This window comes from Austrofundulus limnaeus, unplaced genomic scaffold, assembly GCF_001266775.1.
Source record: "Austrofundulus limnaeus strain Quisiro unplaced genomic scaffold, Austrofundulus_limnaeus-1.0 Scaffold59, whole genome shotgun sequence".
Lineage (NCBI taxonomy): Eukaryota > Metazoa > Chordata > Actinopteri > Cyprinodontiformes > Rivulidae > Austrofundulus > Austrofundulus limnaeus.
In genome coordinates this window covers 25,120-43,873 of record NW_013952461.1, presented here as the reverse complement: position 1 = coordinate 43,873, position 18,754 = coordinate 25,120, and the positions used below count along the sequence as shown (strand labels likewise).

At 37.7% G+C, this 18,754-nt stretch overlaps 2 protein-coding genes across 10 annotated transcripts in view; both read right to left on the bottom strand.

The window, feature by feature from the left end:
• Positions 1–10,866, bottom strand: part of tead3b (TEA domain family member 3 b) — a 35,251-nt gene extending 24,385 nt beyond the window's left edge. For 4 of the 8 annotated variants that reach the window (XM_014009512.1, XM_014009515.1, XM_014009511.1 and 1 more), the window contains exons 1-2: positions 10,682–10,865; positions 10,235–10,351 (exon numbers count right to left, since the gene is read on the bottom strand). The gene's annotated coding sequence lies outside the window, so the exon portion shown is untranslated. Of the gene's footprint in view, positions 1–10,234; positions 10,352–10,681 lie in introns of all 8 variants that reach the window. The other 4 variants (XM_014009509.1, XM_014009513.1, XM_014009510.1 and 1 more) reach the window with 2 other exon arrangements.
• A 1,506-nt stretch (positions 10,867–12,372) lies between these two features.
• LOC106518289 (tubby-related protein 1) overlaps positions 12,373–18,754 on the bottom strand; it is an 11,237-nt gene continuing 4,855 nt past the window's right edge. Inside the window, exons 2-10 of one of the 2 annotated variants that reach the window (XM_014009505.1) lie at positions 17,932–18,051; positions 17,607–17,747; positions 17,448–17,530; positions 17,201–17,365; positions 15,999–16,111; positions 15,790–15,898; positions 15,585–15,683; positions 14,258–14,429; positions 12,373–13,563 (exon numbers count right to left, since the gene is read on the bottom strand). In XM_014009505.1, the coding sequence (XP_013864959.1) occupies positions 13,430–13,563; positions 14,258–14,429; positions 15,585–15,683; positions 15,790–15,898; positions 15,999–16,111; positions 17,201–17,365; positions 17,448–17,530; positions 17,607–17,747; positions 17,932–17,977 (1,062 nt within the window). In that variant the 5' untranslated portion in view covers positions 17,978–18,051 and the 3' untranslated portion in view covers positions 12,373–13,429. Of the gene's footprint in view, positions 13,564–14,257; positions 14,430–15,584; positions 15,684–15,789; positions 15,899–15,998; positions 16,112–17,200; positions 17,366–17,447; positions 17,533–17,606; positions 17,748–17,931; positions 18,052–18,754 lie in introns of those variants that run through there. The other variant, XM_014009506.1, reaches the window with a different exon arrangement.

Below are 18,754 nucleotides of genomic sequence, written 5' to 3'. Positions count from 1 at the left end.
GCGGGCCAAATTTGGCCCGCGGGCCCCACTTTGGGCTCCTCTGATGTATACGGCTAACAGAAGTTGAATTTAAGGTTTGGGACAGTTAGTTGTCGAGCATTATATACACTTTTCAAAAATACTGTATGACAACGGGCTCCTCCTCCTTGTTCTCATCTCGTCAATAACCCACACGAGGGGTTTACCTGATGCATCAAAACCGGACGCAGAGGGAACCTGGACCAAGCGTCAAAATGTGACAAGTTGGGAGTGAGAATGGACTGTTTTATTGCACAAACCTTTAGAATTAACTGTTAGAGTTGACACTGTCTGATAGCAAAATATCATATAAACAACTGGATGTTTTTTGTGCAACTTTTAGAAAGTAATTGTCAGACTTACATGTAAGACTGATTAACCTTTGGAATCTACGCAGTTCATCATGGCCGCCACAACTATTCAAAATTATCCACTGCAAAAATGGATTCAACTCTGTCAATCTGAGATATCAACCTAAAATCGCATGTAGTAAAAGCTGAGAGTCATCCTCAAGACCAGCTCTGAATATTATATCTGGTATTATTGTGCAAAATTGTGCCTAATGTTATTTTCACGTTTGGACCAAAATAGCTAAAACTGCAATGACATTAAATTTGGCATTTGATGTATGCACTTTGAAGGAAATCTAGGCCTTTAATTCTTTTCTGTTTTATATTGCAATGATTAGTAACAAATTTAATAAATATAGAATTTTATCATAACCCAATCATAGCTAATTTATTAAAGAGCGAATGCAATTAGACTTTCCGCACACAAACTGATGGGAGACGCTGGAAGGTTTGTTGTTTATCCTGACAAGGAATGAGACATTTTCCCCACATTTAACAAGTACAAAATACAAAAAAATCTTCAACACACCTCCCATTCCATTTTCTGGGAGTCACGCCATGAGACTTTGAGACTAACATGCTTCAGAATTCCAATGTGCAGCAGGAATGTAAATAATGCTGCAAAGCTATGCTCCTTGCACATTCATTCAGACAGCACCATTCATGCACCGAAATCCCTCTTCCCCCGTTTTTTTTCCCCAGCCCCGAACAGAGAGATCACATTGCAGGCTGCTCTAAGCCATCGGCTTATCTCTGTGTCATCATCTGCAAGCTGACCAGAGTTTACCGGCACTGTTTCTGTTTCTCTTCTGTCTGCACAGGTCTGTGTACTAAATGAATTCCAGTCATTCTAATGAGTCATTCTGAGATCAGAGCTGTCAATACAGGCTAAAAAAGGCAAGGGATTCTAGTTCAGATGCTTGTGCATGCACAGAATGTAGGAAAGACCACCCCCCCAAAAAAAAAAAAACTTACTGAAAAAATAACCTAATTGTTTTGCTTTTGTAATAGCAAAAAGGCATCCACGTGTTCAGCAGCTAACATACAGTTAGAACACCTCMTTCAAAACAGGAAGACTTGACCAAAGTTTTCATCATTGCTGCTATTTTTAAAATGTATTTTGTTTAAAAAGATTCAAAGACAAAGACGAGGCAAGACTTGAGTTAATATTTTCTCATCATGTCTGAAATTGTATGTCCTGATGTCTCCCTTCCCATCCAGTTGTGGGATAAATTTATAGATGAAACCAGTAAACATTTAAAACAAAAACAGGACGGATCATAGGCTACGTTCACACTGCAGGCAAATCCGACCCAAATCCGATTTTTTTGACCCATCTGACTCATATCCGATTTTTTTATGACAGTCTGAACGAAACAAATCCGATTTTTTTCAAATCCGACCCAGGCCGTTTCAGTATGTGGTTTTAAATCGGATATATATCTGATGTTTTCAAAGTGACTGCAGTGTGAACGCTCATGTCACATTCATCTGACTTTTTCATCAGGAGGAGGGGGTGAAGGATCGATAAGACACTAACCTCAAGTCTCGCTGTTTAAATCTGTAGCTCCGTGTGTTTACAGCTCCAAAACACAAGTCCAGTTGCTTCATCTTTTTACTTTTCATTCGTATGATAATAACGATGTCCAGCCTGGGTCGCAGAGAGTATCGATCCTAAAGTTAGCTACTCGGTCGATACTTTTTYCMRSYYSKWRKTTYSKTYMAAAAAAAAAAAAGCTTCACTGGAGCATCCCGGTCAGAGTCAGGCTCAGATATAAACACTGAACTAAAGAAGCAGGTCAGATAATTATTTAGTCGGCTCTGATTAAACAACAACTTCCGATTCGATGTGCAAAATGTAGCATCCATGCTAGCTCTGTAAACAAACAAGCCGGCTGATGAGACGTCACGTCTTTTACTGCGCATGCGTGTCACATCAGTGCTGTGGAGCGTTCACATAGGGGTCTGATGCAGGTCACATTTAAAATGTAATGTGAACGTTCACACAAAAAGATCGGATTTTTTCAAAAAATCGGAACTGAGCATTAAGACCTGCAGTGTGAACGTAGCCATAGAAATACATGTTAGCTGAGACCTAACCTCTCACCATGAGAACCAGGAGAGCCGGTTGTGCCAATACAGCAGTATTACAAGGGCATTGGACATGCACAGCAGACAACTTATCTTTTTTTAGAAACTGAGGTGCTTTTGCTGCACAACAGTGAGAGGATTTTTAATTTTAATGATGCCAAAGCAACCCAAGGTAGATGCATTTAAATGTGAGCTCATGGAAAAGGCAATAAATACCGAGAGACAAAAAAACAAACAAATCTTTTTTATGGCATATGTAGACACATTCTGTAACTTTTTGAGCACTTTGCTCTTTTTGTGTGGCCACTCCAATAAACAAACTTCAAAAGGAAGATTCTGCCTCGAGTTTCCTGCAACCAGTTAWATTACCGAAACTGGCAGACTGTCAATCCAATCAAAGAGTTGATACAGATACCAAAACTAAAACACTAAAAGCCATTTATAAGCCATTTGTAAACAATGCTTTGGTTGAAGTAAATTGTACTGCAGCTTAAATATTGTTAATCCTTAAATCCATTTAATATTATGTATATTGTACTAATCAACTCTGCGTTGGAGCAAATTTTTGTACTTACTRTAGGTAAAGCTGAGGCAATCTTTGGATGGGATACTCTCAACTTTAAAGGGATCCATGATCAGTTGTAACATTAGACTATTTGATAAACATATTTTTAACTGTAAAATAAAGACAGTAAAAATACTGTAGGATGTTCAGTTTTTAGAATTTTTAAATTAAAAGTTTAAAATATATTACACGGACGAGGCCATTTTATTTACTTGCAAAGCATTCTGGGTAAATTATGACATGGATAGGTCCTCGGTACGAGCGAGCTATATCCACCCTGAAGGTTAATCTTGGACAATATCTGACAAGYGACTCTTTTAAATGAAACCAGAGAGCGTTGACAGAGAGGAGAARGTAGAAACRACTCAGCCTGTAACTGAAAATATGGATGGAGGGCCTCAGTTTGGCTTGTTAGTTTGTTGCGCTAGCACCAAGCTAATACATACAGTATAAGGCAATATAGCGTCGAGACTAACACTAAAGCTAACAGGCTAAGCTGGGGTTCTTCTTCCATGAAGCAGCTCTGTTGTCCTCCATCCATATTTTCAGTTCCAGGCTGAGTCATTTCTACCTTCTCCTCTCTGTCAACGCTCTCTGGTTTCATTTAAAAGAGCCAATCGTCAGATATTGTCCAAGATTAACCTTCAGGGTGGATATAGCTCGCTAGTACCCTCGCACAGAGGACCTATACACGTCATCATTTACTCAGAATGCTTTGTGTGCAAATAAAATGGCTCCGTCCGTGTTAAAATATATATTATTAAAATGTACAAAACTAAGCATTTTACAGTATTTTTACAGTCATTATTTTACAGCTAAAATATATGTTTATCAAATAAAGTCTGTTACAACTAATCAGGGATCCCTTTAAACATCAAGACACTCAAACCCATTGTCTCCCTAAATTGGTTTAAATGCCTTTATTCTTTATGGCACAGTATTCTGGACCAGTAAGAACTCCAACTCATGCCTTCTTCAGGGAGTCAAAGATTCAAAGACTCCCTGAAGTCGGCATGTAAGATGAAACTTGTTGAGAGTTTTTACTGGTCCAGAAGCCTAAGCCATAAACAATAAAGGCTTTTTAACCAACTTAAGGACAGAGTGCCTCAAAGTCACTTGACATCACAACATATACGCTACCTAATGTCAGTGGCAAAACAAGGAACTACAAACCAGTTTGTGATGTTATGGTAAATTCAACATCTTGTAAAAAGAGTCAAGGCTTTTTTGTTGGCTTTGATATTTTTTTTCTGCAATTTGAACAACTAAAGTATGAACCGAGAACTGATATAAACACTAAAAACAATTTCCAGTTTTGTTATTTATTCGTTAAAAAAAAAAAAGAAAACATGAACACCCTGACCACCTTGACAGTCAGATTGCTCACAGATTTTTTTAACTTTTATATTTTTTCTAAATCTGCTTCTTTCAATCCTGAACCATTAAGAATGTTTTGTTTTCATGTTTTTCCTGCCAGGCTGTATACACCTCCTTCTGTTTGCTAACCAGTACACTACACAATTTGTTCCTGTCTTTAGAAATCTACCCTTTGTTTAGTTGCTGTAAGACTTGGGACACTTCTTGGCAAAGACCAGATCCCTGCTGGCAGCCAAAAGCTCCCCTGCTTAGCTGGGAGTTAAACACACCTCCACCAAACTTAAAGTTTATACAAAGTAACAAAACCCTGCCGAAAACTCCCTCCATGTTGGAATCGCACGTCTCGGAGAAGGTTGAGGGGGTCTCACAGATGCAGTGCTCTCCGTCATGGTGAGACCCCTGCACACACAAAYGCACGTTTGAAGGGGGAAACAACAGGTCTTGGCAGCAGAAGGAGCAGCTGCTCTCTAAGGTCAGGTTACAGATAAAGAAAACATTTTAGGTCCCAGGCCAGGAAGCTGCTCTCTGACAACAGCCTTATTCCGTCTGACACTGCACACTCAAGCGTTTTCAGCACGTCTCGCTGTGAATCGTTCATTTCAGAGATAAAAACCAAGGTGAGGAGCTGGCACATATGCGTCTGCGCCGTTTAGTGCTGACACCACTGCTTTTGTGAGACTCCAAAAGAGTCATTACCATTCCCTTTCCCTCCTGCGTCTGTGTATGGCCCTAATAAATTCTCTCCAGCTCCTCCAATAACTTCCTCCTACTTCCTATCTGGCACGGCGCTCAGGAAACAATCAGAGCTGAGAGTAAGAAGAGTGCCGGACAGCCAGCAACTCACACGGCAAGAGGCAGAAGGAAAATCTGAGACAAACACATGAACACACTCACGCACGCACACACAGCATATTCACCTCTTGTCAAGTCAAACATTTGCAGTCTGATACCAGCTGCAAGCCCAAGGAAAACAATACTAATGACTTACACGCAAGACTGAGCAATCACAGTTTCTGTGYGAAAGCAATCTAAACTGGAATAAGCTGACATTCTGTACAGTATATGGTGCTAATAGCTACACAATGGTCAAACATTTCAATTAATTTATTTTGAAACATACAGACTCATCTGCAAAAGCAGCATCGCTCTGATACTCTAAAAGCTAAAGGAGTGTCACAAGTCAAACCAGAGCAAAACCTTAAAGGTTCTGGCAATAGTTTGGTTAGCCATTAGCCTCTAGCTTGAATGAAGACTTTTGCCTCTTTCTTCATACTACGTGTTCAACCCATTCTCACTCCCAAGTCGTCACATATTGGCACTTTTCCAAGGTTCCCTCTGCGTAAGATTTTGACGCGTCGGGTACCCCGCCTCCCGTGGGGCAGAATCCGTTGTTATAATTTCAGAAAGCGTAGAAAATGCACAAAAACTAACTGTCCCAAAACCTAAAATTACCTTTATTCACTCTAGACATCCTGTCCCTGACCCTAGTACCTAAAATTAACCATTAACCCTGATACCAAAAATTAAACATTTTTAGAAAGTGTAGGAAATTCACGTCAACTGCGTGTTCCAAAGCCTAAAATTACCTAATATTCGCCCTAGACATCCCATCCCTGACCCCACTACCTAAAATTAACCAAGAACCCTGATCCCTAATATTAACCACGGACCCCAACTCAAAGACCCCTATATTTTGTGTCCCAACACATCAAACATGGATGCTAAGGAAACACGGAAATGCCTGTTGCGTCAATAACTGACGCGATGGGTGTACCCGACACGTCAAAATAAGACAGAGAGGGAACCTTGGAAAAGCGTCAATATGTSACGAGTCAGGAGTGAGAATATGTTACCATGGTCTATGACTGTTGTCATGTTTGATAAGGTACTAATTATTGATAACTATGAAACAGAGCATGACTCAAAAATGACTAAACTCTCCCTTCAAGGCCAATATATTCCTCAATTATTCAGCTTTAATAATACAGTATATGCTCCTGGCTACAAGAAGAGCTGTTAAGCTTTCAGACAGTTACACGGTCTATAAAGGAAAGAAGTGACAGAAACTGAGCTAGTGTCTTTCCTTTTTTCCTTTCCACATTCTGAATCAGCATTCTAATCGGATATTTTCCAAAGAACGTAGCCGAGAAGCCGTTCTAGCCTGAATTGGTCATTTTGTGGTGAAGGGGAGCGGTTTGAGGCCATATTCTGTGAAACCTTTAGGATTGCAGCAGAGAGCTTAACTCCTCCAACTGTATGAATCGTGCCATAAGGCAACAAAGGGAGAAGACATGACTTTGATCGGAGTCACACACACGGGGGAATTTTACAAGGAAAAACTGAAAAAGCGCACCAAGAGATTCGGCTTGATGTGCTGTTGATCATTTGATGTACAAACAACGACTCGAACATCCTAAAAATGACTGGAATAAATAAACTCTGTGCTGAAGAGGAAGATCATCCCCCCAGCATAAATCACCCTGCACTGAGGGATTAAAGGAGTTTCACATGAGTGCCCTTGGGTCACTGGAGCTCCACAACGGCACACAAGCCGAACACACTTATGAAACGAAAGACAGGCCTGCAGTAGGGGGGGAGCCTCCTGTTATCAGTAATGTCAACTGACGGCTGCAAAAACCATAGCGTATACTTTTTAAGAYGTCTCTTTTTGTGCTCTTTTCACTTTTGAGTGTGTGGAACATCACTCCTAGCATTTGGTCACCAGAGAAAGAACAACTAAAAYGTTTAGCAAGTTGTGGACAACTGAAACAAAGAGCATACTGTTCTAGGCCACTCCCCGGCTCCTCCCCTGAGTGGTCCGAACAAGATGCCAGAAAGCTTATCTGTTAAAAAACTGATGGCTTGGAGTAAATTTAAACTGCAGGGATAAGAAAATAGYGATGTTAAAGTGTGTTTTGAAAGTGAAGTAGCTAATTTGTGGTGAAGGATTTTGGTCGCTTCACTTTTATTTTTTTGTAAAAAACAGCTAAAAGTTTCATATTGTATTCTTGATTACAATTTAAGCCTTTCTATTGCTTTTCTCCAAGTGTGCCTCTGCTACAGAGGCATGAGGGGGAACTGTATTTGTTCAGTTCTGGCCTGAGAAGGAGGGAGGGGGGGAGATAGTGTCCACCATTTGGATGAGTACTTTTGGAGATGGTGCTAAAAGAACAGCCGGTGCACAAATGGGCACAAGCTCATTAGCTGCTCTTCTGTGGGTTTGACACAAACAGGCGAAGCAACAAGCAGTCAACAAACGTGCATCCAAAGTAAACACATTACGGCACAAAACGGGGACGCACTTCCCTGTTGGAATACACTAACACGCTGACTTTCTTTCTTTCTTTCTTTCTTTCTTTTTTCATTTGTTGCCATAGGCAAAGTCAGATCAATAATGTTTTTGTGTGTCTGTTTAGTCGTCTGTACAACTGGCAAAGAACCACTGAACATATTTTGGTTAATCATCCAATAAAGAAAAAATAATACTTTGCTGTGTATCTAAAACATATCAACTTTTGGAGTTAACCCAATTCGAATTAGCGGCCACTTAGCCTACACAAACRTAGCGACACCTTAGTGAATCTTTCAGATGTTGAGCTAAAATCTGGCGTGGTAGCTGTCAGTCGATCCCATCGCAAACATGTTCAAAGCATACCCAAAATAACTATAACGCYGTCTTTTCTCAGCATAGAAACATTGTAACATTGAATTTTCTTTCAGCCCAAAGAAGAGAACACACTGTTATTAACTTTCTCACCCTGAAGGAGCACAGCTGGAACATAAAAACAAGACAACAGCCACTTTCAGGGGATACTAACCCAAATAATCCAATTGACCTCCATGACACGGGCGAGGTTGTAAAACTTTTCCCTCACATTTAACCCTCGCACGCAGCTACAGAGTAAATACATTGAATTCGCGAAGGAGAAGCAAAATAAAAAAAAGGGTAAGACACCGTGAGGGCCGATCAGTTCGTGCTGAAGGGAAATCTGACAGAGCAGCAAAATGCTTAATGCATTCCAGATTTGCCCATCAGCATTAGGAGTCTTTGGTTATTGTTTGATCCTTAGTTAAAAGTAGTTCCTAAGATGGGCTAATTTTGCTTCTCAAATGTTAGGGTTAAACAAATAGTGTCTGATCATTCTTTGTAGCGTAGTTGTGCCAAAGGGACTGAGGCCATAACAAACCCTGCAGTGCTTCAAAGACCACACCAAGACAGTTCTATGTAAATTTACGACCACGCTGATGAAAAGCAGAGGCGGAACAACTGTTTGCCTGCTGCAGTGCTCCACTTTTACTCAACTTGTTGAAAATAATACCAGAAAATTAAAAAAATATATATTCCAGCAAAGACGTTACAAAGCACAACTTGAATTAATGACAATTTTTTTAAAAAAACAGAGCTGAGAAGTTTTTTCCGCTTACTGCGACCAACTTGACGAACTGCATTCTGCTTTTTGGTTAAACCTGTCAGTGATTCAACCGTGCAGCTACTGTGACCCAATGAAATTGGAATGCTGTTTATTTACTATTTTAACCAGTAAAAAAAAAAAAAGTCCTTAACTAAAAAATCTGTGCAGTTGCTGAGATGAAACAACAGACTGAGAGCAGGTGTAGCCTGAGGTTGGGAGCATCTAATTATACAATTAGCCCGCTACTTATCCATGCATCTCAAATCCTCACCTATGAATTATGTACTTAGTAGGACTTTGCAGCGAATCATCACATGCACCATGTGTTGACTGAAGAAGAAATGAAAATGTACTGTTAAATAATTAACCAGATAAGACTAACAGTATTGGATAAAGACTTAATAAGTCCAGAATAAAGAGTGACATTCAAGATAAAAATGTAGCAACTGGAACATAAAGAAAAATATTTTTGGACTGTTTCTTCTAAATGAGCTTTAATATTGTTTGAGATTAAAGTTTGATTTTCTAGAGAGTTTCTCTCAATAATGAGCTATTCTTCAAAATATTTTTTATATCTTCAGGTGTGATTTATCTTTTTCTGATCAACAATCAAATAAACTTTATAAAGTACATTTCATACAGAGTTGAACAGAAAGTGCTTTACACCACATAAAGCAAAACAGAACAAGAAAAGCAACAAACAAGCAAACAAAAAACAAATTTATAAGAGCAAAAGGTTGTTAGAATGATTATATATACACATAGCAAAAATATAAAGTATAAAATTATAGATTCTTAAATTATTAATTAGTAAGACACTAAAAAACGAGAGAGCGTAAGAAAGTAACTTTAAGTTCAATAAAATGAATTAAAGTTGCTATTTTTGTATTTAGTATAGAAGTAAACTTTCTGAAATAAATTACATTTAAACATGAATTTAAGCTAAGCATAATAAAACAAGGAGATAAAATAAACTTGTGTAAATGTGTGCACATATATTAAACTGAATTATAGGTTAATGCAACACGTTTGCATACAAAAAATAAAAAAGTTAAACTGTATTAAAATAGAAAAGTTTAACTCCCATGTGCTCATCTCCTTTTGCATTTGATCTACTGTATTTACTGCAAATAAAGCTGCTGATACAATCATAAAATAAATCAAATACTGAGCAAATACTGAAATATGAAACGTGTTGCTGAAAGTTGATAAAAATAATTTAGCACGTTTGATTTCAAGCTTGTGTCTAAATAATAAAAACAAAATAGGAAAAGAAGCAGTGTCATTTGGATTAAATGTATTTTACATCCTAATATAAAGAGAAAGTAAGCTCAGATACCTTTTTTTTTAATCTGTGATGTATCTCTCCTATCAGACTGATGAAGTGAGAGGACTGACTGATGAGGACCTCCTTGTCTTACCTCTCAGGATGCAAAAGTCCAAACCAGGTTGAAGTTATTCCTCCAGCTCGTTCCTGTGTCTCTTTGGGGCAGCTGGTGGTAAAACTGATGGGTTCCTCAGGTCTGATGGGTCCAGGTCTGAAAACAAACATACTGACTCACTTTCTGCTGTCCTGGAACAGAAAACCTCTTTCTTCTTGTAATAAAGTGTTTGTCAAAAGAGCGGGCAGCTGGTGGAAATCTGATTGTGGAGCCTGTCAAAAAATATTCCTGCTCACTGGGAAAGTCAAACACAATCGAGTACCAATCTCCACATATTTCTCTTCCCTCCCAACGCAGGCAGCTCCGCGCAAAAATGTGAAAAATGACAAAGATCTGAAAACTTCACCGAGACAAGCGGCATGAAAACGCTCCACACAGTTCGTTAAAGCTGGAAAGAGAGGAACTTTGTTTTTGAGTTTAACTTACCTTTATTCCTCTGGCWGTCTCCCTATTATTCTCTCGGAGGCCGGCTGCTCTTTTTTAGGAACTTTGTTGTGTTTTGGCGCCTTGTTGTTTTCCGTAATATTTGTCAGACGTTTGACAGTATAAGTGGAATGTTAAGTATGACTTTGGTATGAAATCAACGCACTACACTGGAAAACGAAGGGGGAGGGGGGAGAGACTTTGCGAGGAGGAGCCATTGGCGCGCGTCAATCAACGGATTCGTGGGGCGGGGAATCGGCTGTAAGCCCCGCCCCTCAAATCACAGTACAGCAGTGCTTCCGGTCTATGAAATCTTTATAAGCACAGAGGCGTTGATGGGAAATAAAATAAAATAAAATAAAAAATACTTTTTAAAATTTCTTAATTACATTTTAAAGCTTTGGGATTGTGAAGAAAGACTAACAGACATAAAAATTAAAAAGAAAAAAATATATAAAAAGGGTTTATAAATGAGAAATGTCCCTGATTGCATAAATATAGTGGCTGCTTCACCTTAAGCATTGCAACAATAAATAAGCAATTATTATTAATTGTATCATTATTATTATTATGATTAAATATCTGAAACCAAAAACTGCACAGCTCCTTAAAAAAAAAACATTTTTGGCTGAAAACTGAAAGCTGCTGTATTATTATTGAATGCAACAGTATGATGAGAGTTATTTGTTATTTGTTCTTTGTACCCACTGCCAAAAGCCAAAGAGCAATAATGTTTTCAAACAAAATGTCTCAATCTGATTTCCCTGCAGAGAGTAATGTGAAGAAAGACAGCTGTAGTGCAATAAGAAACACAGACTTAACTACAGACTTTTATTTTTTAATGAAACAGTTCAGCCTTTGCACCAATATTAAGTAGTCATTGCCATTGTTTTCTATAATAGTGCCCAAAACCGATTAAATAAATTTAAACTTATATATGCATATTTTATTTTTATTGTCTTGGAAAATATTTAACATTAAAACATAATTCCAACTGTATTTGGTTTCTGCAAACTGTAAACAATTCAAAAGGGAACTCTGTGATTTATGTTGAATATATTTATTTTATTAATTTTTTTAAAAAAAATACAAATTAAATAAAAAAGGAAAGAAAAAAACTTGCCTCTTGTGATATTGTGTGCACCAAACCATTTCCATCTGGCAACAGCTCCTTCTGTTGGTCAACAATGTGTTTGCAACATTCTGTAATTATTCATTTTAATAATTCTCCACTGGGACATTAAATAAGATACTTTATTTAGATGCAGTGACCGAGATGACGAACTTTGAGAAGACAGCAATTAACTCTGCAGTAGCCTGCAGCTCACGTACCAAAACCAGACAATGGAGTGGGGGGAGAAGAACTTACCTCACAGCATCTACTGAAGAGGAGCCGCGAGCTTCAGGCTTCATTTAATTTGCGAGTTTGGACAACTGCCTGAGCAGGTTCAGGCAGAATACACACCTCTCACTCCTGCTCTAGGCCCTCGGTACAAACAGGTTTTTCATCCTGAGCAAAGCTCTCGACACGTCAGGCAAACAGTGGAGAAAATGTCTCTAAAACTCACAACTGGAATCTGTCTTACCTGCCAGCTGCCTGCTCACTTCAGAGACAACAATCGTAAAACACGTTTTCAAACTGTTCTGACAGACTGCACAAAGCTGTGYAGAGGAATCAACGCAGGAATCAAGACTGATGTCAAAAAAATTTATTCACGTGAATCCTTACAATCAGAACATAAACACACCAAAGGCAGAGTTCAAGAAAACATTTTTTTTTTTTACAAAGTTTTGACCAGATTAACAGAAAACCCTATAAATTACACCAAATCATCACACAGGAACAAAACTTAAACCTAAAATGACATTTTTTTATATCTATTGTGCTTCTTCTTTGTTTAACTTTAATAACAGATTCAAAACTCTGTTGAGAKATTTATTCAAATTCATTCAAAATTAAAATAATCCTGTGCCAGTCGTGTATATTCTTGTCACGTTCGACTTAAAACAAGTCATATTTGTGCCTAAAGAAAATATAAAAAAAAAAACTTTTCAATTTTTTGTTATTATTATTATTCTTTTCCAGAACTATATCAAATGATGCCGTTTGATAGAGTTGACTAATGTAGTTTGCGGGTCTACACTCAATGTAAACAAACCACTTTTATTTGCACACTTTATCCAACAAATTTTAAACCTACATCAGTGCATGCAGTAAAATTTGTCTGAAATACTACATGGTAAAGTGTTTGTAAATAAACATTTTTAAACACATTAATTGCTGATATAAAACTGTGGGGTTTGTTTCCTAATTTCTAACTTTATTTACTACTTTTTATTCCAATGAAGATTTTAGTTTAAATGATTATGACTTTTGATTGAGATAATAGTTATTTGCATTTTTGCTCGTACCACTTCATGATCTGGAGCTCTTTGCTGCTAATTGCCACAAATTCTGACRCATAGTGATGTGTCCCCTGAGGTATGAAAACAAAACTCTGCTGCACAAAGATCAGACAAAACGCTTAAGTCAGAATTTGTTTGTTACACCTGGAGGAAGGAACGTCACTGAAAGGCAGGAGAGCAACAAGAAGTTYGACGCTCACAAGAAAACCGTCGTTTCTTATCGCCGCCCGTCTCAGAAAAAAGTGTGCAGTCGAGTCCGGAGTCTAGGCTGGTCGGATCGGATATGAGTGTGCGATTGCTGTGCTCTGGTTTTGGTGTTTGCTGTTGTTGTTGTTGACTATTGGATTATTCACAAGCGATTTTGCCATCAAAGCTGGAGAGCGCGATGGCAAAGGCCTGGACGGCACACAGGGGGTAGTTATAGTCCAGAGTGAAAATGTCATCAGCTATTCTTCCAAACTGCATCACAATGTAGTCCACTGAAAAAAAAAGTGAAGCAAATTTAAATGAAACAATGTCTATTGGAAATACAAACAGTATACATGGTATTTAAAGGAGTAGTCCAGTCAGTTTTGATGTATTGTTCTAACAGTTCTTATCATCTATGACATCAATTGTAGGTTTAGTCAAAATAAGTATTTTTGTCTGTGCTCAACACAGACATTCACATTGTAACATTGTATGATTGAGAAAACAACAGCAAACTAAACAAACCACGTCATGCAAAAGTGTAGAGGTTTAAAACAAGATTTTGTAGCATTCTTTCACAATAATAGGTTGTTTTAAAGAGAAAGAGAGAGAGAGTTGTTTCATACCTCTAGAAAAAMAAACTTGTTTGTCTAAAACTTAGTCTGTACAAAGCCTAATAATTTTGTCTTTTGCTTGTTAGGCGATGACCCTCTTTTGCATGTGACTAACCAGTTTGTCCATGTGGAGGCAGTGCTTCTAAGGCTGAGTTCACCTGAAACTCATCAGACTGAAGAAGTCTCTTGGAGGAGAGACGAAATATTTCGGACCTACTGATTTTTCTTTTTGATGTTTTCTGCCTGGGTTACTGAGATGCATCAGGACAATTCTTGCTATTCTGCTACCCTCCTTATACTTCTCAGTGAAATCCTTTTTATTGTCACTTCTAGCAGGAGCTCTTTCAGAAGAAGACAGATGGATACTCACAGTCCTTGGAATGAACTATCTGGAAGTTCTTGACCGAGGCCTGGGTGACTCTGCCGTTAAAGTTCAGCACGTGAGAGGTGGTTTCTTCGTTCCACACGGGCGTCTTGTTGTGAAGCTCAATCAGATTTTCCGTCCTTCTATTCTGGTACCTCACCAACAAGCCGTCACATTCCTGTGGACGATTGATGAAACATAACTCAGCGAACATCAACAAAGACCAATATGACTTTACCCACTGGCCTTTTGTTGCTCTTCTAATAAACAAACCATGAATCAAACTGTGAGGAGAACACTGGCACTGAGCATCTGTTAGGAAGAATGCATTTTAGTACATTTCTCTTTTGTGGTTTTGTAATTTTGAAAGTGACTCCAAACAGATTGATTCTTGTATTTATGAACAAAAAATTATTATTTTTTTACTGATATTCAAAGTAAAAAAAGCCAATTCGGTCTCTGCTKTAAACAGACACAAACTGAAACGAACATTTATTCAAACATAATGAGATGCAAAAATTAATTTTGTTGTTTGTTCTTGAGCCGTCTTTTTTTCCCTCCAGTTTTAAAGGGCTCAATTATCATACTTTTGGTTAGATTTGCATCTTGATGATTTCATGTTTGGTAAGATTAACTACAAGGTTCAACAGGTGGGGAAATGATTTAAAGTGCTTGTGACATGCCTGTCCTTCAAATACAAAAAGTCAAAGAAAGCATCTCCTTACTTAAGAAAATTTGCATTGTACACATGATTCTACCCATTTTGTCACATAATTGGCCCTTTTTTTAATTTGGCTTAGCCAAAGTGAAACAGGAAGTGACATCAAAGGGGAACTCATTAATAAAATAAACTAGCAGGTCTCTGTTTTTTAAAACAAAATTATTTAAACTTTAACTCTTCTTCGTCTCTCTTTGATAGCGACTAAAAATAATCTAAAGAAGCATCAGATTCTTCTCTACAGTCTCTTTTGTTAGCTTTTGTAACAACACTGTTTACATGCTGACATTCCCCTTTGACATCACTTCCTGTTTCTTTACATGYAAATATCTCAAYRACCGTTCATCTCAGCGATATGATTTTTGTTTTGCAGTATGCTTTCAATGTTATCTTTCGAAAAATGCATTCATGTTTATTACAAAAATTTGATGTCACAGGCACTTTAAGCTCTAGAACCCTCAATTGGTGACAAATTATGAGTTTTAGTGTGTTGATAAAATTCTTGATAAGTCTTGATACCTACCTAACATTTGCTAGAACCAGAAAAATGCCCTCTGCTTACAAATTACATTACGTGTAAAGAAACAATTTTTCTACAATTACGATGCATCTTACATTTCTGGGTCTGAGTGGGACTCTGTCGTTGTCCTTGCTCATCCCTGGAATGATGACCGTCATTCTTCTGGGTCCTTTCATTCCTAAAACATTTGTCTCCTGGAGCCAGAAACAAACAAATGTTAATATAAAACCATTAGGATACATCTGTATATAAAACAAGGACTATTGTGAATTGTGCCGTTTAAGCTGTTAAATGACTCACATAAATGATGCCTGCTAACTCTTGTCGTGCATTAGACATATCTGGAAGAGCTCTTTCTGGGTTCAGAGCATTGTCAAATACCGTAAACTTGGTTCCCATTAAATTTGACCTGAACAATGTAAAAAAAAAACAGCTACATTAAAATAGCTGCAAATTTCTTAAATTTAAAATATAACAGATTTTATTTTCATTGCACATTTTTTGTATACCTTAACTTTCCAACGAAATTCTCACCACCTCTTGATAAATCTGTGGCATCTATGGAAATGAGGTAATTTGAAGTCGTGCTCTTCTTCCTTTTCCTTCCGGCCAACAGGAATGTCTACAAAGAGTAAAGGTAAAAATAAGCTGAAATGCTGGATCACAAGAAAGTATGCGGAGTCTTGTCTTTTTGTCAATAAATGATACGGTAGAAAAATCTGTTCTGCACTGTTTTATAGGAGGGCTGTTTATTTTTCACAAAATAGAGTACATATTAGTTGCCTGAGTGATTCATGTTCWGAACTTTAATCAAGCATTCAAATTGCCCTGGCTGCAAAGGTTTTTAAGTTCATAGTGAGTGACTAATTATTATTTTTTTCACAGCTTTCATCCTGAGGCTGATCAAGTCCGCTTTCAGGGTGGTCCTTAACACAATGTCTGCTGTCACAAATGTACTCAAATTCAATCAGTTATAGATAAAAATGATACTTTTTATTGTTTTTGTATAAACCATTTGATACTGCAGRCCATGTCCTGCTCTGTCCAAAGCTTCATGATGTTAAATTTTTGTATCATGAGGTATGTGTTTCTGGGGGTGKTCCACAAGGTTCTGTTCTAGGCCCAATTATGTTTATCATTATTTTCAGACATTTATTTTGTACATTTGTAGCCTGATTTTGTAAAAGTCCTGTTTATTTTATGATATATCCAAATCCCTTAAATGACCTTTGTAGCAAAATGGTGTCCTGTCAATGAAATGAATTGGATTTAGTTATTATAAAGCACCTTTTAACACTTTCAAACTGGATTAAACACCAATGAAATAAACAATCTTCACAAAAGCCAAAACCATGAACTACAATGACATTGTCATTTTAATTTATAAAAAGTCATGTATGTATATCTCAACACTTGAATCATGAACAAGTTACGATAAAAACAGGATYATGTGTGTTTGTTCTGGACAAAATTTGATACAGAGACCAAATTCAAGTAAAAACAAAGTTACGTAAAGAAAATTTCTGCAGGAGCTGTTTGTTACCCTAAATTTTGGAATTTTTGCTTCAAAGTTTGTTACTTATTTTTATAGCTCAGAAAATGTGATTTTAGAAACTCTACCAAATTATAAAAGTTGATCAGACTGCACATGTTAAACCCACACAGCTGTTTTCCTTTTTAGAACCTAACAACATTGATGTGATGACTTGACCTTCTTTTCRTTGTCCAGATGAAGGTAATACAGGGGGTAGAGGCTCTTATCCACTCCCCTCTGGTCCCGGGTCACTCTGCATTTCACCGTCACACCCTGCGGCGCTGGCTGCATCACAAACTTCTCCAAGTCATCAAACTCAATGTCCGGTGAGGGGGCTCTCTCCTGAGGGAGTCATGTTTAGAATAGATTTAATGCAGATTTTAAAACATTTGCAACATGACATGTTTTATTAGGGTATTTGTACCTTCTTCTTCTTTCCTTTTCCCTTTTTCTTCTTGGACTTTTCTTCTTTTTCAGAGTCAGATTCATCGCTGTCTTCTGTCTTTCCTGGAACAGACAACAAATGTCTCACATACTGATCAAACAGATTTAAACAAAAAAGAGCTTTTTGTAGCAAACAAGCCTTTTTTCTTTGGCTTCTTGTCCTTGTTTTTGTCCTTTTCAGTTGATGCTTGAAACATGGATGCAGAGCCAGCCGTGGATTTCTTCTTAGATTTGCTCGACTTTGTCTCCTCTTCGCTGTCATCACTGTCCGACTTGGCAGCTGCACAGTAAACAGGAACGTCAGCCAAACCCTTTAAATTTACAAGAATTTCAGCTTTTTATCCACGAATGTTTATTTTTCTGTAATAAAAGCTACACAGATCRTATTCCTGAATGATTAAAATATGTTGAGACCTTATTTGAGGTAAGATAAAACAAGTCATTAAAATAGCTCAAATAACTACCCTTCTTTTTGCTTTTAGGTTCTTTGTCTCCRTTTATCACAAACATCGAGGCCGGTTCCTTTTTCTTGTCACTCTCCTTTGACTTGGACTTTTTTTCTTTTCCATCAGAATCTTTGTCCTCTAAAAATAAAAGAAACGGAATTTAACAAAAAAAATGAAGTTATTTGTCCTTGAAGTGATAAACTGGAGAATGGTGTGAGCACTCATGAAGGAATTCARCCTTATTTTCCAAAGGCAAATAAAAAATTCATACCTTTAGACAGAGAACTTTGAAAAGTTGTGGATTTTGTGCAAAACAAATCSCAAACTCTGAACAATTAACCAACATTTTGGGAGTGGGACAGATGTGAGAGAGCAGAACTAATGTTTTTTAGCATGCATTCTTGATTTTGCATGCACTTGGTTTGACATCTGCTTTTACTGCTTCCTCCAGCTGTTTCATCACAGTCTGACAACTTAAGAWTGCTTCAGGAATTTCAGTCTAACCAGGATTAACTCGTACTTTTATTGCCCGCTGCTATAGGCAAAGGCAGAGTGATTATGTACTTTTTCCATACGTCTGTTAGTGTGTGCTCACCTGTCTGTACAGTTAGTTAAATATCTCATGAACCACTGAGCACATGTGAACAAAAATAATCATCGAAGGAACACCTACAACTGATGAATTTGGAGTCGATCCCATTTAAAAATACCATCACTGCTAACATTAACAAACACAAATACTCTGCCAATGACAGACAGACAGACAGACAGACAGACAGACAGACAGACAGACAGACAGACAGACAGACAGACAGACAGACAGACAGACAGACAGACAGAC